The following is a 22,839-nucleotide window of genomic DNA, read 5'->3' on the forward strand; positions in this document are numbered from 1 at the left end:
ACTTCCGCCCCGCCCAGCTGGAAGTCGCCGTCCATGGGGATGTAGGGGGCCAGCATGGCCAGGTCCAGCGCCCCCGCCTGCGCGACAGCACCCCACTGCATCCCGCTGCACCCCACTGCACCCCGCACTGCACCCCGCACCGCACTGCACCCCCATGGGGATGGAGGGGGCCAGCATGGCCAGGTCCAGCGCCCCCGCCTGCGCGACAGCACCCCACTGCACCCCACTGCACCCTCTGCATCCCACACTGCACCCCACTGCACTGCACCCCCATGGGGATGGAGGGGGCCAGCATGGCCAGGTCCAGCGCCCCCGCCTGTGCGACAGCACCCCACTGCACCCCCACTGCACCCCACTGCACTGCACTGCACCCTCTGCATCCCGCACTGCACCCCACTGCACTGCACCCCCATGGGGATGGAGGGGGCCAGCATGGCCAGGTCCAGCGCCCCCGCCTGTGCGACAGCACCCCACTGCACCCCCACTGCACCCCACTGCACTGCACTGCACCCTCTGCATCCCGCACTGCACCCCACTGCACTGCACCCCCATGGGGATGGAGGGGGCCAGCATGGCCAGGTCCAGCGCCCCCGCCTGCGCGACAGCACCCCACTGCACCCCGCACTGCACCCCGCACCGCACTGCACCCCCATGGGGATGGAGGGGGCCAGCATGGCCAGGTCCAGCGCCCCCGCCTGCGCAACAGCACCCCACTGCACCCCCACTGCACCCCGCACTGTATCCCGCACTGCATCCCGCACCGCACTGCACCCCCATGGGGATGGAGGGGGCCAGCATGGCCAGGTCCAGCGCCCCCGCCTGCACGACAGCACCCCACTGCACCCCGCACTGCACCCCGCACTGCACCCCGCACCGCACTGCACCCCTCTGCACTGCACCCCCATGGGGATGGAGGGGGCCAGCATGGCCAGGTCCAGCACCCCCGCCTGCGCAACAGCACCCCACTGCACCCCGCACCGCACTGCACCCCTCTGCACTGCACCCCCATGGGGATGGAGGGGGCCAGCATGGCCAGGTCCAGCACCCCCGCCTGCGCGACAGCACCCCACTGCACCCCACTGCACTGCACCCTCTGCACCCCGCACTGCACCCCGCACTGCACTGCACCCCGCTGCACTGCACCCCCATGGGGATGGAGGGGGCCAGCATGGCCAGGTCCAGCGCCCCCGCCTGTGCGACAGCACCCCACTGCACCCCGCACTGCACCCCGCACTGCACCCCGCACCGCACTGCACCCCCATGGGGATGGAGGGGGCCAGCATGGCCAGGTCCAGCGCCCCCGCCTGCGCGACAGCACCCCACTGCACCCCACTGCACCCCGCACTGCACCCCGCACTGCACCCCGCACCGCACTGCACCCCCATGGGGATGGAGGGGGCCAGCATGGCCAGGTCCAGCACCCCCGCCTGTGCGACAGCACCCCACTGCACCCCCACTGCACCCCACTGCACCCCGCACCGCACCCTGCACCGCACTGCACCCTGCTGCACTGCACCCCCATGGGGATGGAGGGGGCCAGCATGGCCAGGTCCAGCGCCCCCGCCTGCGCGACAGCACCCCACTGCACCCCCACTGCACCCCGCACTGTATCCCGCACTGCATCCCGCACCGCACTGCACCCTGCTGCACTGCACCCCCATGGGGATGGAGGGGGCCAGCATGGCCAGGTCCAGCGCCCCCGCCTGCGCGACAGCACCCCACTGCACCCCGCACTGCACCCCGCACCGCACTGCACCCCCATGGGGATGGAGGGGGCCAGCATGGCCAGGTCCAGCGCCCCCGCCTGCGCAACAGCACCCCACTGCACCCCCACTGCACCCCACTGCACCCTCTGCATCCCGCACTGCACCCCACTGCACTGCACCCCCATGGGGATGGAGGGGGCCAGCATGGCCAGGTCCAGCGCCCCCGCCTGCGCAACAGCACCCCACTGCACCCCCACTGCACCCCGCACTGCACCCCGCACTGCACCCCACTGCACTGCACCCCCATGGGGATGGAGGGGGCCAGCATGGCCAGGTCCAGCGCCCCCGCCTGCACGACAGCACCCCACTGCACCCCGCACTGCACCCCGCACTGCACCCCGCACTGCACCCCGCACCGCACTGCACCCCTCTGCACTGCACCCCCATGGGGATGGAGGGGGCCAGCATGGCCAGGTCCAGCACCCCCGCCTGCGCAACAGCACCCCACTGCACCCCCACTGCACCCCACTGCACCCTCTGCATCCCGCACTGCACCCTGCTACACTGCACCCCGCTGCACTGCACCCCCATGGGGATGGAGGGGGCCAGCATGGCCAGGTCCAGCACCCCCGCCTGCGCAACAGCACCCCACTGCACCCCCACTGCACCCCACTGCACCCTCTGCATCCCGCACTGCACCCTGCTACACTGCACCCCGCTGCACTGCACCCCCATGGGGATGGAGGGGGCCAGCATGGCCAGGTCCAGCGCCCCCGCCTGCGCAACAGCACCCCACTGCACCCCCACTGCACCCCCACCGCACCCTCTGCATCCCACACTGCACCCTGCTGCACCCCGCTGCCCAGCCCTGAAGCCCGCCTGCCCCAGCCCCCAGCGCCCCCGAACCTGCAGGGCCGTCCCCTGCCCCGGGCTGGTGGCGAAGAGCTTCTGCACCTCGAAGAGCAGCTCGTCCCCGGCGGGCTGGGGGCACCGTCAGTCACTGCCCCCCCACTCCCACCTCCCCCTGCCCGGGACCCCCCCGGCTGCCCAGAGCCCCCGCCAAGGACCCCGGAGCCCTCCCACCAGCCCCCTAAGGAGCCCCAAGGCCCCCCCAGGGACCCCCCAAGCCCCCAGAACCCTCCAAGAACACCCAGAGACCCCCACGGACCCCTTGTGACCCCCCAAGGGTTCCCAGAGACCCCCCCTGGACCCCCAAGGATTCCCAGAGACCCCCATAGACCCCTTGTGACCCCTCAAGGGTCTCCAGGGACCCCAGACACCCCCCCCAGCATCCTCAAGGACCCCCAAGGATCTCAAGGACCCCCCCAGGACCCCAGACCCCTCTGGAGAATCCCCAGGGACCCCCACAGGGACCCCCCAGGGGCCCAGAACCCCCCCAAGACCCTCCCAGGGACCTCCGTAGACTCTCCAAGGCCCCCCCAAGGACTCCCAAGGACCCTAGATCCTTCTGAAGGACCCCCAGGGACCCCAGATCCCTCCCAGGAACCTCCCAGAGACCCCCCTTGGCCCCCCAGGGACCCAGGACCCCCCCGAGACCCTCCCCAGAGTCCCCCCAAGGGCCCCCCCAAGGACCCCAGACCCCCCCATAAACTCCCTAGTGACCCCCCTTGACCCCCCCAGGGACCCCAGAACCCCCCAAGACCTCCCCAGGGTCCCCCCAAGGACCCTAGATCCCTCCCAAGGACTCTAGAGTCCCCCCAGGGACCCCATAGCCCCCCCAGGGTCCCCAACCCTCCGGAGACCCCCCCCAGAGCCCTCCCCCAAGGCAGGAGCTCACCGGCGAGGGGCTGCGGGGGTGGCGGCGGGGGGCGGCCGGGGGGGGCTCGAAGATGGGGGCGAGCAGGCGGGCCAGCTCGGGGGTGCAGAAGCGGCGGGGGTCCCGCTGCAGCGCCGCCTCGGGCACGTGGGCTGGGCGCACGAAGGCCAGCACCCGCGGGCCCCGCAGCTCTGCGCCCGGCGTCAGCACCCAGCAACCCGCCGCGGGCAGCCTGGACCCCTCCAGAGCACCCCAGAGACCCCCCCAAACACCCCAGAGACCCCAAAGCACCCCAGAACACCCCCAAGCACTCCAGAGCCTCCCAAAAGCACCTTAGAGACCCCCCAAAGCACCCTAGAACATCCCCAAAACATCCCAGAGACCCCAAAACACACTAGAGACCCCCCAAAGCACCCCAGAGACCCCCAAAGCACCCTAGAGACTCCCCAAAACACCCCAGAACCCACCCAAACCACCCCATAGACCCCCCAAGCTCCCCAGGAACCCCCCTAAAGCACCCCAAGGACTCCCCAAAACATCTCAGAACCCACCCAAGGCACCCCAGGGACCCCCAAACACCCCTGAGATCCCCAAACACACCAGAGATGTCCCCAAAGCACCCCAAAACACTGCCAAAGCACCCCAGGAACCTCCATAAAGCACCCCAGGGACCCCCCCAAACACCCTACAGACCCCCCCAAACACCCCAGAACCCACTCAAAGCACCCCAGAGATCCCCCAAAGTACCCCAGAACCCTCCAGGACCCCCCAAAACACCTCAGAGACCCTCCAAAACACCCCAGAACCCTAGACCCCCCTAAAACATCCCAGAACCCCCCAAAACACCCCAGAACCCACCTAGACCCCCCAAACATCCCAGAGACCCCCAAAACATCCCAGAACCCCCAAAACCTCCCCCAAAACCCCCAGACCCCCCTAAACCTCCCCCCAACCCCCAAACTGCCCAGAAGCCCCTAGAAGCCCCCTCCTCCCCAGGACCCCCCCAGAAGCCCCCACAGACCCCCCAAACCAGCCAAGAGTCCCCTGAACTGAATGAAGACCCCCCAAACTCCCCATGGACCCCCCTAGGGTTCCCAGTCCCTCCCAGGGACCCCAATATCCCCTCCCAGTGCCCCCCAGTGTCCCTGTCACCACCCCACAATCCCCCCAGTTTATCCCCCCCCCAGGCTCCCAGTCCCCCCCAGTGCACCCATCATCCACCCCATGTGCTCTCATTCCCCCCTAGTACCCTCATCATCTCCCCCCAGTGCTCCCAGTCCCTTCCAGTGCACCTATCATCCTCCCCCCAGGCTCCCAGTTCCCCCCCAGTGCCACCAGTTCCACCCTCCAGTGTCCCCAGGTCTCCCCTCCAGTGCTCCCAGTATCCTCCAGTCCCCCCCAGTGCTCCCAGTTCCACCCCAGTGCACCCATCATCCCCCCCCAGTGCTCCCAATTCCCCCCCAGTACCCCTATCATCCTCCCCCCAGGCTCCCAGTCCCCCCCCCAGTGCCCCCCGTCCCCCCGTGCGCACCGAAGCGGAGGTCGAGGAGGGTGTCGGGGGGCTCGGGGGGGCCGGGGGGGGCCAGGCGCCGGCCCTGGCCCCGGCGCTCCGTCTGCTCCAGCGACAGCACCACCCCGGGGTGCTCCACCCCGCTGCGGGTGACACCCACCGTCACCCGCCGCCACCCTGGGGGGGCTCCACCCCACTGTGGGTGACACCTGCCATCCCCTGTCATCACCCACTGCCACCCTGGGGTGCTCCACCCCACTACAGGTGACACCCACCATCACCCGCTCTCACCCCCGGGTGCTCCACCCCACTGCAGGTGACACCCACCACCACCCTGGGATGCTCCACCCCACTGCTGGGGGCGTCACCCACTGTCACCCGCTTCCACAAGCATGGCCACCTGCCGTCACCCACGGCTGCTCTGCCCTGCTGCGGGGAGGGGGTCACCCACTGCCACTGTCTCCCACTGGCACCCATGGCCACCATGGGCCACCCACAACCACCTACGGCCTCCAAGGACCACCCGCTGCCACCAGGCACCAGCTACCAGGCACAGCCCGCAGGCCCCCGGGTACAGGCCCCAACAGGTGCTGGGTACAACCCCACAGGCACCACGGGGCACCTACAACCTCACGGGCTCTGGGCACAACTCAACAGCCAGGTACAATCAGGTACAAAAAACAACCCCACAGACACCAGGCACCCCCTACAACCCCATGGACACCAGGTACAACCCCAAAGGCACCAGGGACCTGCTACAATCCCACAGACGCCAGATACCTGCTACAACCTTACAGACACCAGACAATTGGTACAACTCCACAGATACCAGGTACAACCTTACAGACACCCGGTATCAGGTACAACTGCACCAGTGCTGGGGACAACCCCAAAAGCACCAGGCACAAGGTCACAAACAGCAGATACCAGGCGCAACCCACCAGGCACCAGAGAACAACCCCACAAGCAGCAGGGGCCAGATACAACCACACGGGCAGCGGGTACAACCGCTGGGGCACCGCATCCCCCGACCCCGTCCCCACGCCCACCTGAGGACGAAGTGGAGGCAGACGATGCCCTCGGGCTGGGCGCTGCGGCTGTTGGCGATGACGGTGGCCTGGGTCTGCGCCCACAGGTACCCGCCACGCTTGGCCAGGAACCGGTACTGGTTCGTCACCGCCTGTCCCTTGCTCAGCACTGCGGGGATGCAAGGGACACGGGGCGCCCATCAGCGGGGACAGGGGGACACGGGAATGTGGGGACACACAGCAGCTGTCAGCAGGGATGGGAGGACACGGGGACACAGGGACACCAGGATGTGGGGACACGGGCACCCGTCAGCAGGGACAGGGGGACACAGGGACACGGGGACACAATGACAGTGGGACGTGGGGCTGGGGACACCCGTCAGTGGGGATGGGGGGACATGGGGACATGGTGACAGCAGGATGTGGGGCCAGGGACACCCATCAGCAGGGACAGGGGGACACAGGGACACAGGGTGGTGGGACATGGGGCTGGGGGTACCTGTCAGCGGGGACAAGGGGACATAGGAACACAGTGACAGTGGGATGTGGGGATGCGGGTGCCAGTCAGTGGGGATGAGGGGACATGGTGATAGTAGGACAGGGGGACGCGAGCACCCATCAGTGGGGTCGGGGGGACACGGGGACAGCGGGACATGGAAACACGGGGTGCCCATCAGCAGGGCCAGCAGGACGGGAGTGCGGGGGGACTTGGGGGGGGACATGTGGGATGTGACACCCCTGGGGTGCCCGAGGATGCTGCAAGGGTGACACAGGGGGGTGATGGGGGGGCGTGGTGGGGTGTCACTGGCCCCACAGGGGTGTCGGGGGTGCAGGGGTGCCTGGGTAGACATCAGGGTGCTCAGGGGGGTGTTGGGGTGACAAGGGTGCCCAGGGGCCACATTGGGGTGCCTGGGGGGGAGTTGGGGTGCCCAGGGGGGACATCAGGGTTCCCAGGGGGGTGTTGAAGTGACATTGGGGTGCCTGTGGGTCACATTGGGGTGCCCGGGGGGTGCAGGGGTGCCCAGAGGGGACATCAGGATGCCCAGCGGGGTGTCAGGGTAACAAGGGTGCCCAGGGGCCACATTGGGGTGCCTGGGGGGGTGTTGGAGTGGTGAGAGGCCATGGGGTGACACAGGGTGAGCTGTTGGGGGGCGCGGGGGGCACCCATGGGTGCCGGGGGGGCACTCACACGCGTGGACGCTGCGGCTGAGGGTGCCGGAGTCGAGCGCGTGGACGTACTCGTAGAGCGAGCAGCCGAGCAGCTCCTCGGGTGCGTAGCCCGCCACCTCCTCCATCCTGCGGGCAGCCACCTGTGGGTGCCCCCGGGACCCACAGCACCCGTGGGTGCCCCATGCACCACCCTGGGGGGACCCACAGCTCCCGGGGACCCACACGGCACCCGGGGACCCACAGTGCGTTGCCCGCTGCCTCCTCTACACTGCACCAGTGGGTGCTCCTGCGTGGGACCCATGGCACCCGTGGGTGCTGCTGTGCCAGACCCACAGCACCCATGGGTGCACCCGGGACCCACAGCACCCATGGGTGCCCCATGCCCCACCTCTGGGGGACCCACAGCCCCACCAGGCTTCTGCAGCACCTCATGGGGTCCCACAGCACCCATGGGTGCCCCACTGCAGTCAAAGGGGGCCTAGAAGGGGTGCTGGGGGGTTCCCGAGGCCTCAGAGGGTCCCTACAGGGTTCTGGGGGACCCCAGAGCTTGGGGCAGGGGTCCCCAAAGGACCCTGGGGGGTCCCAAGGGATCGGGGGGGGTCCCCTGGGGGGTCCTGGGGGCACCCATGGAATTGGGGGGATCCCTGAGAGCTTGGGGTCCCCAGTGGGGTCCCCAATGCACCTTGGGGAGCCTAGAGGGGTCCTTGGGGGGGCATTTGGGGGTTCCTGGGGGTCAGGGGGGTGTCGGGGGGGTCAGGGTGTTTCAGGGTGCCGGGGGGGGTGTCCCCGAATCCCACCTGCCGTCACAGTAGGTGAACGTCATGTCAAGTGGGGGGGGCTGGGGGATCCCTGGGGGTCTGGGGGGTGTCAGGGGGGTGTCAGGGGGGGTCAGGGTGTTTCGGGGTGCCGGGGGGGTGTCCCCGAATCCCACCTGCCGTCGCAGTAGGTGAACGTCATGTCGATTGCGGAGGGGGCTGTGGGGTCCCTGGGGGTCGGGGGGGGTGTCAGGGGGGTCAGGGTGTTTCAGGGTGCTGGGGGGGTGTCCCCGAATCCCACCTGTCATCACAGTAGGTGAACTTCATGTCCAGCGAGTGGCGGCTGAGGACGGTGCCGGAGCCCAGGGGGGCTTCGATGGCGCCGGGGTGGGCGATGGCCTCGCAGATGAGCACCAGGCAGCGGGTGGGGGGCGCCCCGGGGGAGGCGCCGGCCCCCCCGGCCTCCGTCGGCGCGTACGAGCGCATGTGGCCCGCGCAGTGCAGCACCTGAGGGTGCCCCCCGGCCTCAGCGCCGGGACCCTCCTCCCCCCTCCCCATACCGCCTCCCCGCCGCCCTGGATTTGTCCCCCCCCTCTAAATATCACCCTGGACCCCCCTCAAATGCCCCCTGGACACCCCCAAATCCCCCCTGAACCCCCCAAATACCCCCCGGACCACCCCAAATACCTCCTGGACCCCCCCGGAACTCCCAAATTCTCTCTGGACCCCCTCAAAATACCTCCCTGGACCCTCCCAAATACCTCCCGGACCCCCCTGGACACCCCCAAATACCACTCTAGATCTCCCCCAAATCCCCCGGACCCCCTCAAATACCTCCCAGACCCCCCGACCCCCTAAATCTCCCCAACCCCCCTGATCCCCCAACACCTCCTGGACCCCCCCATCTCTGGACCCCCCCAAATACTCCCTCATCCCTCCCTATCCCCCCCAACCCCCTCCAGACTCCCCGACACCTCCTGGACCCCCTCGGACTCTCCCAAATCCTCCCTGGACCCCTTGACCCTTCTGGACCCCCTAAAATCCCCCGACACCCCTGGTCCCACCCAAATGCCCCCTTGGACCCCTCTGGACCCCCTTAACCCACCTGGACATCCCCAAACAACCCCTACACCCTCCAAATCCCCATGGGAGCCCCCTGACATGCCTGGACCCCCCCAAATACCCCCTTGGATCCCCTCGGGCCCCCTTAACTCCCCCAAACACCCCCTTAGACCCTCCTGGGCCCCCCTAGACCCCCAAATTCCCCCTTGTACCTCCTTGGTCACCCCGGACTTCCCCAAACACCCCTTGGACCCCCTGAACCTCCCTAATCTCCCAGATCCTCCCAAATCACCCTTGGACCCTCCTGAGCCCCCCTAACCCCCACAGACGCCCCAAATCCCCCCTTGGGCCCCCCTGAACCCCCCCAGACCTCACCCAGACCCCCCAAATCCCCCTGGACCCTCCTGAGCCCCCCCAACCACCTCAGACCCCCTCGAATTCCCCCAAACCCCCACATGGAACCCCTTAACCTCTCCAGACCCCCTCTTGGACCCCCTCGGCCCCTCCTAGACCCCCTCGACCTCTCTCAGACCCCTCCGGACCCCTCCCAGATCCCACAATCCCCCTAATCCCCCGTTGGACCCCCCCAGACCTCCCCTTGAATCCCCCCAGACCACCCCAGACCACCCCGGACCCCCTACCCCTCCCAGACCCCCCCAACCCCCCCAATCCCCCCATGGACCCCTTGGACCCCCCGTTGGATCCCCCTGGAACCTCCCCAACCCCCCAATCCCCCTTGGCCCCCCCGACCTCCCTCAGACCCCCCTTGGGCCCCCCTAACCCCTCAACCCCCCCTTGGACCCCCCAGACCCCCTCTGGCCCCTTCTAACCCTCCTAGACCCCCCCCGGACCCTCCGGACCTCCCCAGACCCCCCCGAACCCCCTAACCACCCAATCTCCCTATGGACCCCCCTGGACCCCCCTTTGGACCCCCCGACGCCCCTAGACCCCCTAACCCCCCCTTGGACCCTCCCTGACCCCTCCCAGACCCCCCGAACCCCCCCAATCCCCCATGGTCCCCCCTTCGATCCCCCCAACCCCCTCCAGACCCCCCAATCCCCCTTGCCCCCCCCGGACTTCCTCCTGACACCCCCAATCCCCCCTGACCCCCCTAGACACTCCCCCGGAATCCCTAACCCCCCTAATCATCCCATGGACCCCCCAGATCCCCCCCCAGACCCCTCAGACCCCCCAAACCCCCCGGACCCTCTCCCAGACCCCCCCGGCCCCCCTTGGACCCCTCAGATGCCCTCCTAGACCCCCTCCCAGACCCCCCAGACCCTCCCGACCCCTCCGGACACCCTCAGACCCCTCTAAGACCCCCCAATCCCCCCCGGACCTCCCCTAGACCCCCTCAGATCCCCCCAAACCCCCTCGACCCCCTCCTAGACCCCCCAGACCCCCCCAACCGCCCATGTACCCCTTGGACCCTCTCTTGGACCCCCCTGGAACCTCCCCAACTCCTCCAATCCCCCCGGCCCCCCTGACCCCCCTCAGACCCCCCTTGGGCCCCCCTAACCCCCCAATCCCCCCTTGGACCACCCCAGACCCCCTCTGGCCCCATCTAGCCCTTCCAGACATCCCCCCGGACCCCCCGAACCCCCTAACCCCCCAATCCCTCTATGGAGCCCCCGAACCCCCCTTTGGACCCCCCCGACGCCGCCAGACCCCTCCACCCCCCCTTGGAACCCCCAGGCCCCTTCCAGACCCCCCCTGAACCCCCCAATCCCCCATGGACCCCCTCCAGACCCCCCCAACACCCCCTGGACCCCCCCCAGACCCCTTGGACCCACCTAGACCTCCCCCAGACCCCCCCCAGACCCCTCAGACCCCTCCAGACCCCCCTAGACCCCCTCCAGATCCCCCAGACCCCTCCCAGACTGCCCCCAGACCCCTCTTTGGACCCCCCTAGTCCCCCTCAGCCCCCCCAGACCCCCAGGCCCCCCCAGCTCCCTCTTAGACCCCACCAGACTCCTCCTAGATCTCCCAGACCCCTTGGACCCCCCTCAGCCCCCCCCACAGCCCCCCAGACCCCTTGGACCCCTCCCAGACCCTCCTGGAACCCCCCAGACGCCTTGGACCCCCTCAGACCCCCTCCCAGACCCCCCAGACCCCCCTCAGGCCCCCCCAGGCCCCCCCGAACCCTTGGACCCCCCCCAGATCCCTTGGCCCCCCCAGACCCCCCCCAGACCCCCCCAGACACCCCTGGACCCCCCTCAGGTCCCCCCAGACCCCCCATATGCTTGGACCCCTCCAGACCCCTCACAGCCCCCCCCAGACCCCTTGGCCACCCCAGACCTCCCCCAGACCCCTAGGACCCCCCTAGACCCCTCACAGACCCCCCCAGACCCCTTGGACTCCCCTCAGACACCCCCCGGACCCCCCTCAGGCCCCCCTCAGTCCCCCCAGACCCCTAGACCCCCTCAGACCCCCCTCAGACCCCCCAGACCCCCCTCAGACCCCCCAGACCCCTAGACTCCCTCAGACCCCCCAGACCCCCCTCAGCCTCTCCCTAGACCCCCCCAGACCCCCCTCAGGCCCCCTCAGCCCCCCCAGACCCCTTGGACCCCCCCAGACCTCCCCCAGACCCCCCTAGGACCCCCCCAGCCCCCTCAGACCCCTAGACCCCCTCAGACCCCCCAGACCCCCCTCAGAACCCCCTCAGCCTCTCCCTAGACCCCCCAGACCTCCCCCAGCCCCCCTCAGCCCCCCCAGATCCCTTGGACCCCCCCAGCCCCCCCTCAGGCCCCCCTAGGACCCCCTCAGACCTCCCCCAGACCCCCCTCAGGCCCCCCTAGGACCCCCCTCAGCCCCCCAGCCCCCCCTCAGACCCCCTTCAGCCTCTCCCCAGACCTCCCCCAGCCCCCCCAGACCCCTTGGACCCCCCCAGACCTCCCCCAGACCCCCCTCAGGCCCCCCTAGGACCCCCTCATACCCCCCAGACCCCCCCCAGACCCCTCTCAGGCCCCCCTAGGACCTCCCTCAGCCCCCCAGCCCCCCCAGACCCCCAGACCCCCCTCAGACCCCCCTCAGCCTCTCCCTAGACCCCCCCAGACCCCTTGGACCCAACCAGACCTCCCCCAGCCCCCCCTCAGACCCCCCTCAGGCCCCCCTCAGACCCCCCCAGACCCCCCTCAGCCCCCCAGCCCCCCCTCAGGCCCCCTTCAGGCCCCCCTCAGACCCCCCCCAGACCCCCCTCAGCCCCCCCAGACCCCCCTCAGGCCCCCCCCAGACCCCCCTCAGACCCCCCCCAGACCCCTTGCCCCCCCCGGCCGGGCACCTTCCAGGCGGCCGCCTTGAGGTGGAGGCTGCGCCCGCGCGGGCTCAGGGTGCTCTTCATGCGCAGCGAGCAGCGCCGGCCCCAGCGCCCCTCCCCCCGCCGCCGCCCCGGCCCTGCGCCGCACCCACCGCGTCACCGCCGCCGGCCGGGCCGGGGGCGGGGCCTGAGGGGCCGGGGGCGGGGCCGGGGGCCGAGGAGGCGGGGCCTGGGGGCGGGGCCGGGGGCGAGGCCTGGGGCCTGGGGGGCGGGCTCAGGGGACCGGGGGCGGGGTCTGGGGACCGGGGGCGGGGTCTGGGGGCAGGGGGGCGGGGCCTGGGGGCGGGGGGTGGGGTCTGGGGGCAGGGGCGGGGGCGGGGTCTTGGGGACCATGGGGCGGGACCAGGGCAGAGTCTAGGGGCCCAGGGGCGGGGTCTGGGGACCGGGGGCGGGGTGGGGGGGCTGTAGGGGCGGAGTCGGGGGGGCCGGGGCGGGGCCGGGGCCTGGGGGCGGGGCCGGGGGCGAGGTCTGGGGGCACGGGGGTGGGGCCTGGGGGACCGGGGGCGGGGTCTGGGGACAGGGGGTGGGGCCTGGGGGACCGGGGGCGGGGTCTGGGGGCGGGGTGGGGGGGCAGTAGGGGCGGAGTCTGGGGGGCGGGGCGGGGCTGGGGCCTGGGGGCGGGGCCGAGGGGGAGGTCTGGGGACTGGGGGGCGGGGTCTGGGGGATCGGGGGCTGGGTGAGGGGTCGTAGGGGTGGAGTCTGGGGTGCTGGGGGCGGGGCTGAGCCGGAGCCTGGGGGAATCGGGGGCGGGGCCTGGAGGAGCAGGGGCGGGGTCGGGGTTCGGGGTTTGGGGGACCGGGAGGCGGGGTCTGAGGGGGCGGGGCCGGGGGTGAGATCTGGCGGACCAGGGGGTGGGGTCTGGGGCCCCAGGAGGGATCAGGAGGCGGGGTCTGGGGGACCAGGGGTGGAGTCTAGGGAACCGAGGGGCAGGGTTTGGGTGGCCAGGGGGCGGAGTCTAGGTGGTCGGGGGTGGAGTCTGGGGAACCGGGGGTGGAGTCTGGGGGTGGAAGGGCGGGGCCTGGAGGACGAGGGGGCGGGGCCCGGGGGCGGAGCCTAGGGGACCAGAGGGCGGGGTCTGAGGAATCAGGGTGCGGAGTTTGGGGGGGCCGGGGGGAGGAGTCTAGGGGGTCAGGGCGGAGTCTAGGAGGCCAGGGGGCGGAGTCTGGGGGATCGGGGGCGGGGTCTAGGGAACCAGAGGGCGGAGCCGCTGTCGGGGTCTGGCCAGCCAGGGGGCGGGGCCTGGAGGGGGGCTGAGAGCAGGGCTAAGGGCGGAGTCTGCGGCCAGGTGGGCGGGGAAGGGGGCGGAGACTGGGGCCAGGTGGGCGGGGCCGGGGGCCCGAGGGTGGGGCCAGGCACAGAGGAAGGTCCCCGGCTCGGGGGCGGGTCCAGGGATCCGGGGGCGGGGCGGGGATGCGGTGGGGGCGGGGCCGAGGAGGGGGCGGGGCCGAGGAGGGGGCGGGGCCGAGGAGGGGGCGGGGCCGAGGAGGGGGCGGGGCGACGGACCCTGGCGGGGGCTGAGGGCGTCCTGGAGCTCCTCGTGGTCGCAGGGGTGCACGAAGTCGAAGGCGCTGTGGCCGATGAGCTCCAGCTGCGCCCCGCGCCCCCGCTCAGCACACGCCTCGCACACGCCTCGCACACGCCTCGCACACGCCTCCCGCACGCGCCTCCCGCACGCGTCTCCCGCCCGGGCACGGAGGCCAGGGCGCCCGCGCGCCCCACCCGCCCACGCTAAGGCACACGCTAGCGACATGCTACCGACACGCTAAGGACACGCCGGCCACACGTCTCGCGCCGGGACCCGGAGGCGAAGGAGCCTGCGTGCCCGAGCAGCTCCCACGGCACGACCCGCACACGCTAAGGCGCACGCCAATGACCTGCCACCAACACTCTAAGGCACACGCCAGCAACATGCCACCAACACGCTTAGCACATGCCAGCGACCTGGTGGCAACGACCTGCCACCAACATGCTAAGGCACATGCCAGCGACATGCGACCAACACGCTAAGGCATACGCCACTGACGTGCCACCAACATGCTAAGGACATGCCAGTGACACGCCTCCTGGGGGGCACAATGGCAAAGCCGCCCACGTGCCCCATCAGCTCCAGCTGCAGGGCATGCACACGCTAAGGACACACCAGTGACACCACCAACATGCTAAGCACACGCCAGCGACATGCCCCGCACACACATCAGAGGCACGAAGATCAGCTCCAGCTGCAGGGCCCGCTAAGGGCATGCTAGTGACATGCTAATGACACGCCTCGCACACGCCTTGCACACACCTCGCGCCGTACCCGGTGAGCCCCAGCTGCAGCCACCAACACGCTAACAGCATGCTCACAACATATCAACATGCTAAGCGCATACAAGCCGCCTGCCGATGCCATGCCAACGTGCCAGCAATGCGTTGACCCCACAGCGACATGCTAACTACACGCCGAGAACACGCCGAGTGCATGCTCACCCCCCGCACGCCAACCACACACCAACTGCATGCCAACGCCATGCTCCTCTTGGCTTGCACCAAGCACAGAGCCGGCAACACGCTAAGCACACGCTACCCACACGCCAACCCCCCACCAGCCACACGCCTGGTGCCGGAGGCCGACGAGCTCCAGCTGAGGAGGGGGAGGGGGGAGCCGCTCGCACACGCCAAACGCCCGCCAAGGCCACGCCAATCCGCCCACGCGTGTGCCCCGCCACGCACACGCGTGTGCCCGGGGCCGGCCCGACCACCCGCGCCGCCGTGCGCACGCCCCGGGGAGGCGCAGCGGCTGCCGGAGCTGCTCCCCGCCCCCTCCCCGCTGCCACGCACACGCGTGACCCCCGCGCACACGCGTGTGCCGCTCACCTGGCTCAGCCCCAGCAGGCGGTTGACGTTCTCCGACAGGTAGATCATGTCGCCGGCGTCGCTCAGCACCATGACGAAGCCGCCCAGCGCCGGCAGGTAGCAGCCGTCCACCTGCTCCGCCGCCGCCCGCGCCCCTGCGCACGCCACGCACACGCCAAGCACACGCCTCAGCCCCCGTGTTGCGCCCGGGGACGGGGCTCCCGCGGCGCCGCCGCCCAGCGTTGGCAGGTTGCACCCGTCCGCCTGCTCCGCCGCCGCCCACGCCCCTGCACACGCTATGCACACGCCAAGCACACGTCAAGCACACGCCAAGCACACGCCTCAGTCCCGTGTGCCAGTGGGGATGGGGCTCCCGTGGCATCGCGGCCCGGCGCTGGCAGGTTGCACCTATCTGTCGCCACCTGCATCCCTGCACATGCCAAGCACACGCCAAGCACACGCCAAGCACACGCCTCAGTCCGGTGCATGGGGAGGGGGCTCCCACGGCATCGCTGCTCAGCGCCGGCAGGTTGCACCCGTCTGCCAGCGTCTAAGTGCCGGCACACGCCACGCACACGCCACGCACATGCCATGCACACGCCAAGCACGTGCCACCCACATGCCACCCACACATCAAGCACATGCCAAGCACACACCACCACCCCATTCCCAGCCCCGCATCCTATGGGTCCCTGGGGTGCTGGGGGGTCTCGTGGGTGGTGGGTGTCTCAGGGGGTCTCCAGGGTGCTGGTGGGTGCTGGTGGGTGGTGGTGGGTCCCATGGGGCATTGGGTGTCCCTTTGGGGGCTGATGGGTCCCATGAGGTGTTAGATGTCCTTGGGGGTGCTGGTGGGTGCTGGTGGGTCCCATAGGGCAGTGGGTGTCCCAGGGGCTCCCCAGGGTGCTGGTGGGTGCTGGTGGGTGCCCTGGGGCATTGGGTGTCTCAGGAGGTCCCCAAGGCTGTGGTGGGTGCTGTGGGGTGTTGGATGTCCTTGGGAGTGGTGGTGGGTCCCACGGGGCGTTGGGTGTCCTAGGGGGTCCCCAGGGTGGTGGTGGGTGGTGGCGGGTCCCATGGGGTGTTGGGTGTCCCAGGGGGTCCCCAGGGTGGTGGTGGGTGCTGGTGGGTCCCATGGGGCGTTGGGTGTCCCTTTGGGGACTGGTGGGTCCCACGGGGTGTTAGATGTCCTTGGGGATGGTGGTGGGTGCTGGTGGGTCCCATGGGGCGTTGGGTGTCCCAGGGGGTCCCCAGGGTGCTGGTAGGTGCTGGTGGGCCCCATGGGCTGTTAGATGTCCTTGGGGGTGGTGGTGGGTCCCATGGGGGTGATGGTGGGTCCCAGGAGTTCCCCAGGGTGCTGGTGGGTGGTGGTGGGTCCCATGGGGTGTTGGGTGTCCCAGGGGGTCCCCAGGGTGGTGGTGGGTGCTGGTGGGTCTCATGGGGTGTTAGATGTCCTTGGGGGCAGCGGTGGGTGCTGGTGGGTCTCATGGGGTGTTAGATGTCCTTGGGGGCAGCAGTGGGTGGTGATGGGTCCCATGGGATGTTAGATGCCCTTGGAGGCGGTGGTGGGTGCTGGTGGGTCCCACGGGGTGTTAGATGTCCTTGGGGGAGGCAGTGGGTGCTGATGGGTCTCATGGGTTGTTAGACATCCTTGGGGGCAGCGGTGGGTGCTGGTGGGTCCCATGGGGTGTTAGATGTCCTTGGGAGTGGTGGTGGGTGCTGGTGGGTCCCATGGGGCGTTGGGTGTCCCGGGGGGTCCCCAGGGCGCTGGTGGGTGCTGGGGGGCCCAGCAGGGTGCCGGCGGCGGGTGCTGACCGTGGGGCAGGAGGCGGCGCAGGCGCAGGTAGCTGAGGGTGAGGCGCATGACGGTGGCCTTGTCCAGGTGGGCGCCGCGGGCCAGCGGCAGCGCCCGGGCCAGCTGGGCGAAGGCGGCCGCCTCCCGGCTGCGGCGGCACCGCGCCGCGTCCCGCGACCGCTCCCGGCGCCCCTCCGGCCCCGACCTGCCATGCAGGGGCACAGCACCCATGGGTGACACCCGCAACCAAGGGTGACATTGTGTCCATGAGGGACGCTGTGCCCATGGGGGACACCGCGCCGCATCCCACGACCGCTCCCGGTGCCCCTCCGGCTCCGACCTGCCATGCAGGGGCACAGCACCCATGGGTGACACCAGCACCCAAGGGTGACACTGCATCCATGGAGGACACTGTGCCCGTGGGTGACACTGTCCCATGTCCTGCCACCGCTCCCGGTGCCCCTCCTGCCCCAACCTGCCCATGCAGGTGGGCAGCACCCATGGGTGACACCCGCACCCATGGGTGACACTGCATCCATGGGGGACACTGTGCCCATGGGGGACACCACGCCCATGGTGGTTCCACGACCACTCCCGGTGCCCCTCCGGCTCCGACCTGCCATGCAGGGGCAAAGCACCCATGGGTGACAGCAGCACCCAAGGGTGACACTGTGTCCATGGAGGACACTGTGCCCATGGGTGACACCAGCACCCAAGGGTGACATTGTGTCCATGAGGGACGCTGTGCTAGTGGGTGACACCACGCCGTGTCCTGCCACCGCTCCCGGTGCCCCTCCCACCCCGACCTGCCCATGCAGGGGCACAGCACCCATGGGTGACACCAGCACCCAAGGGTGACATTGTGTCCATGAGGGACACTGTGCCCGTGGGTGACACTAGCACCCAAGGGTGACACCAGTACCCGTGGGTGAGCCTGCACCCACAGGGGACACCGCGCTATGTCCTCTGTGTGCATTAGCGTGTGCTTAGCGTGTGCGGGGGCCAGGCAGGTGCATGCAGGCCATGCTGGCTGCATTAGTGTGTGCATTAGCGCGTGTGTTAGCATGACCTTAGTGTGTGCACTAGCGTGTGCATTAGCACGTGTGCTAGCGTGTGTGTTTGTGTGTGCATTAACATATACATTAACATGTGTATTAACACGTGCACTAACATGTGCGTTAGCGTGTGTGTTAGTGTGGGCGTTAGCGTGTGCATTAGCGTGTGCTTAGCATGTTCATGACCATGTGCATTAGCGTGTGTATTAGCGAGCGCATGAACGTATGCAGCAGCACGTGCATTAGCACGTGCACTAACACGTGTTAGCATGTGCATTAACGTATCTGTTAGTGTGGGCGCTATCGTGTGCATTAGCGTGTGTGTTAGCATGTGCATTTGAGTTAGTCTGTACTTAGCGTGTGCATTGACATGTGCATTAACGTGTGCGCTAGCATGTGCATTAGCATGTGTGTGTGTGCATTAACATGTGCATTAGCATGTGCATTAGTGCGTGTTAGCGTGTTAGCGTGTTAGCATGTGCTTAGTGTGTGCATTAATGTATGCATTAGCATCTGCACTAGCACCTGCGTTAGCATGGGCGTTACCGCGTGTATTAGCATGTGCATTAGCATGTGCCTTAACGTGTGCATTAGCATGTGCATTAGCACGTGCATTAGTGCGTGCTTAATGGGTGCATTAGCGTGTGCATTAACGTATGCGCTAACATGTGTATTAGCACGTGCATGAACAGGTGCATTAGCGTGTGCATTAGCACGTGCATTAACGTGTCTGTTAGCATGTGCGTTAGTGTGCGCATTAAAGTGGGCATTAGCATGTGCATTAATGTGTCTGTCAGCGTGTGCATTAACGTGTCTGTTAGCGTGTGCATTAGCGTGTGCGTTAGCATGTGCACTAGTATGTGCATTAGCGTGTCCATTAGCGTGTGCATAAACATGTCCATTAGGGTGTGCATTAGTGTGTTCATTAGCGTGTGCACTAGCGTGTGCATTAGAGCATGCATTAACGTGTGCTTTAGCGTGTCCATTAGCATGTGCATTAACGTGTATATCAACATGTGCATTAGCATGTGCATTAGCATGTGCATTAGCATGTGCATTAATATGTCCATTAGCGTGTGCATGAGCGTGTGCGTTAGGGTGTCCGTTAGCGTGTGCGTTAGCGTGTGCGGGGGCGGGGTGGCCGGCCCGGCCCCGGCGCCTCCGTGCGCTCCCGTGTGCGTGCGGGAACGGGCTGTTCCTGTCCCTGGCGCCGGGCCCGGCCGGGGGCCCCGCGGGGGGGCGGGGCCATGCTAATGCATGCAAATGAGGGGCGGCCCCCGCGGGGGGGCTGGGAGCAGCCCCGGCGGCGCAGCCCCCGGCTCTAACTGGGACCAGTCCCAGCCTCTAACTGGGACCAGTCTGGGCTCCACCTGGGACCAGTCTAAGCTCTAACTGGGACCAGTCCCAGCCTCTAACTGGGACCAGTCCGGGCTCTAACTGGTTTTGTCCCCGGACTCCTGGGTCCTTCCCCCCCTCCCCACCGGGGGGGGGTGCGGCGGGGGGAGGGGCCCGGACGCCTGGGCTCCTTCCCCTCTCTGCCCTTGGGAGAGCAGCTTCCCTCCCCCCCCCCCACCCGGCCCGGACGCCTGGGTCCCCTCCCGGTGGGGGGAGGGGTGGAGGGGTCTATGGGGCGGGCCCGGACGCCTGGGTCCCTGCCAGGTTCGGAGAAGGGGGGGGGAGGATGTGGCCCGGACGCCTGGGCCCCTTCTTGGTGGGGGGGGTCCTGAATGCCTGCGCCCTCTTTTTGGGGGGGAGGGTCCCGGACACCTGGGCCCCTTATTGGGGGGGGGTCCCGGACGCTTGGGTCCCTTTTTGGGGGGTGTCCCGGATGCCTGGGTCCCCTCTTAGTGGGGGGGGGGTTGCCCAGATGCCTGGGCCCCTGCCAGGTTTGGAGGGGTGTGGCCCGGACGCCTGGGCCCCTTCTTGGTTGGGGGGGGGGTCCGGCCGCCTGGGTCCCTGCCACGTTTTGGGGGGGGTGTGGCCCGGCTGCCTGGGTCCCCTTCTTGGTGTGTGTGGGGGTCCCGGACGCCTGGGCCCCTGCCAAGTTTGGGGGGGTGTGGCCCGGACGCCTGGGCCCCTTCTTGGTGGGGAGGGGGTCCCGGACGCCTGGGCCCCCTTTTAGGGGGGGTGGGGGGTGTCCCGGACGCCTGGGGCCCTGCCAGCTTCGGGGGCGGGGGTATGGCCCGGACACCTGGGTCCCTTCTTGGTGGGGGGGACGCCTGGGTCCCCTTTTGGTGGAGGGGGGTCCCGGACGCCTGGGCCCCTGCCAGCTTTGAGGGGGGTGTGGCCTGGACGCCTGGGTCCCTTCTTGGTGAGGGAGTCCCGGACTCCTGGGCCCCCTCTTGGTGGGGTGGGGGGTGTCCCGGACGCCTGGGCCCCTGCCAGCTTCGGGGGGTGTGGTCCAGACACCTGGGTCCCCTCCTAGTGGGGGATCCCGGACGCCTGGGCCCCTGCCACGTTTGGGGGGGTGTGGCCCAAACATCTGGGTCCTCTTCTTGGTGGTGAAGGGGGTTCCCGGACACCTGGGCCCCCTTTTAAGGGGGGGGGTCCCGGACACCTGGGTCCTTGTTAGGTTTGGGGGGTGTGGCCCGGACGCCTGGGCCCCTTCTTGGTGGGGGGTGTCCTGGACGCCTGGGCCCCTGCCACATTTCGGGGGGGGTGTGGCCCGGACACCTGGCCCCTTCATGGTGGGGGGGGTCCCGGACGCCTGGGTCCTCTCTTAGTGGTGGGGGGGGCCCGGACGCCTGGGCCCCTGCCACGTTTGGGGGGGTGTGGCCCAAACGTCTGGGTGTCCTTCTTGGTGGGGGGGGGTCCCGGACGCATGGGCCCCCTTTTAAGGGGGGGGGTCCCGGACGCCTGGACCCCTTCTTGGTGGGGGGGGACCCGGACGCCTGGGTCCCCTTTTGGGGGGGGTTCCCGGACGTCTTGGTCCCTGCCAACATTTGGGGGGGGTGTGGCCCGGACGCCTGGGCCCTTTCTTGGTGGGGAGGGGGTCCCGGATGCCTGGGCCCCTGTCAGCTTTGGGGAGGGGGGTGTGGCCTGGACGCCTGGGCCCCTTCTTGGTCGGGGGGGGGTGTCCTGGATGCCCGGGCCCCCTTTTGGGGGGGGGGGTCCGCACCTAAGGCCGGTGGGGAACCAAGCAGGGACCCAGGCGTCCGAGGGGCCCAGGCGTCCGGGGGAGGCCCGTGGCCGGCGGGAGGGGGGGGGGTGTCACCGGGCAAGACACGCCGAGGCCACGCGTGACGAGCCCGCGAGGCGGCACGCGCCCGGCCCGGCGCACACGCGTGTGCGACGCCTCGGCCCTGGCGTGGCGCCCGGCCTGGCACCGGCCCCGCGGCCGCCGGCCGGGGAGGGGCTGCCACCGCCGCCGCTCGCACGACGGCGCACGTGGCTCGCACGAGGACACGGCCGGCTCGCACGAGGACACGCGTGACATGCACCAGGACACGCGTGACTCGCACGGGAACCGACCTGGCTCGCACGGGGACACGCGTGACTCGCACCAGGACACATGTGACTCACACAGGGACACGCGTGACTCACACGGGGACCCGCCTGGCTCGCACGGGGACGTGTCCGGCTCGCACCAGGGCACGCCTGGCTCGCACGGGGACATGTGTGACATACACGAGGACATGTGAGACTCGCATGGGGACCCATCTGGCTGACAAGGGGACACGCGTGACTCACACGAGGACACGTATGACTCGCAGAAGGACACGCGTGACTTGCAGAAGGACACGCGTGGCTCACGTGGGGACCAACCTGGCTCGCACGAGGACATGCGTGACTCGCACGAGGACCCGCCTGGCTTGCACGAGGACACGTGTGTCTTGCACGGGGACGCGTGTGTCTCGCACGGGGACACGCGTGCGTCGCACGAGCACCCGTCCGGCTCCCTCGGGGACCCTCGTGCCCCCCCCTCACCCCGGGACGGCCGGTCCCCCACGCCCCGCACACGCGTGGGGGAGGGGGCGGACCCCCCCCGCCCCGGCCCCGCCCCCCTGGCCGCGCTGGCCCCGCCCCCGGCCGCCCAGGCTCCGCCCCCCTCCCCGTACCTGGCCGCCAGCCGCCCGGCCATGGCGCCGCCGCCGCCGCCGCCGCCGCCCTCTGCGCGCCCGCTCCCACCGCGCCGCCGACCCCCGCCCGGCCCCGCCCCCGGCCCCGCCCCCGGCCCCGCCCCCGCACGCCCCCTCCCGCCTCCGGCGGCGCGCCACGCCCCCTGCTCCGCCGCTGCCGGCCACGCCCCCTCCCGCCGCGCGACACGCCCCCCGCTCTACCGCCGGCCCCGCCCCCTCCCTCCCGCCCCGCCCCCATCGCCGGCACACCCCCGTTCCTTGGCCACGCCCCCGAGGCCACGCCCCTCGGACCTCCCCCCGCCCCGCGCCCCGCGCCCCGCTCCGGGCAGCCCCCCTCCCCCCCCCCCAGCACTGTCACCACGGGGCACCCACGGCACCCGCTGCCCCCCCGCACTGCCCCCCCCGCACTGCACTCACTGCCCCCCACTGCACCCCCTGCCCCCCCCGGCCATCCCACTGCCCCCCACACTGCACCCGCTGCCCCCCACATCTCCCACGGCACCCGCTGCCCCCCCGCACTGCACCCCCTGCCTCCCCACCCCGCACTCTGCACTGCCCCCACTGCATCCTCAGCACCCCCGCACTGCCCCCTTGCGCTACCAGCACCCACTGCCTCCCTCGTGGCACCCCACACTGCACCCCTGGCACACACTGCCCCCCACCCCGGACACCCTGCACTGCTCTCCTCCGGGCACCCCCAGCGCCCAGCGCCTCCCAGCACCTTGTTCTGCGCCCGCTGCCTCCCCACGCCCCCTCC

General features: G+C 69.8%; 1 protein-coding gene across 1 annotated transcript; it reads right to left on the reverse strand.

Annotated features, from left to right (window-relative positions):
* Nucleotides 1–11: 11 nt before the first annotated feature.
* On the reverse strand, nucleotides 12–22,089 carry HIF3A (hypoxia inducible factor 3 subunit alpha; the record flags this gene model as incomplete). Its single annotated transcript, XM_068910558.1, has 12 exons — nucleotides 22,062–22,089; nucleotides 16,969–17,153; nucleotides 15,181–15,314; nucleotides 13,828–13,912; nucleotides 12,289–12,401; nucleotides 8,248–8,453; nucleotides 7,211–7,317; nucleotides 6,043–6,190; nucleotides 5,015–5,136; nucleotides 3,505–3,674; nucleotides 2,613–2,687; nucleotides 12–77 (listed from the first exon to the last, which is right to left on the reverse strand). Coding segments are annotated over exons 1-12 (1,434 nt in total), but the record flags the coding sequence as incomplete, so codon positions are not given.
* Between the last annotated feature and the right edge of the window lie 750 nt (nucleotides 22,090–22,839).

Source organism: Struthio camelus, chromosome 16 (genome assembly GCF_040807025.1).
Source record: "Struthio camelus isolate bStrCam1 chromosome 16, bStrCam1.hap1, whole genome shotgun sequence".
NCBI classification, from domain to species: Eukaryota; Metazoa; Chordata; class Aves; order Struthioniformes; family Struthionidae; genus Struthio; species Struthio camelus.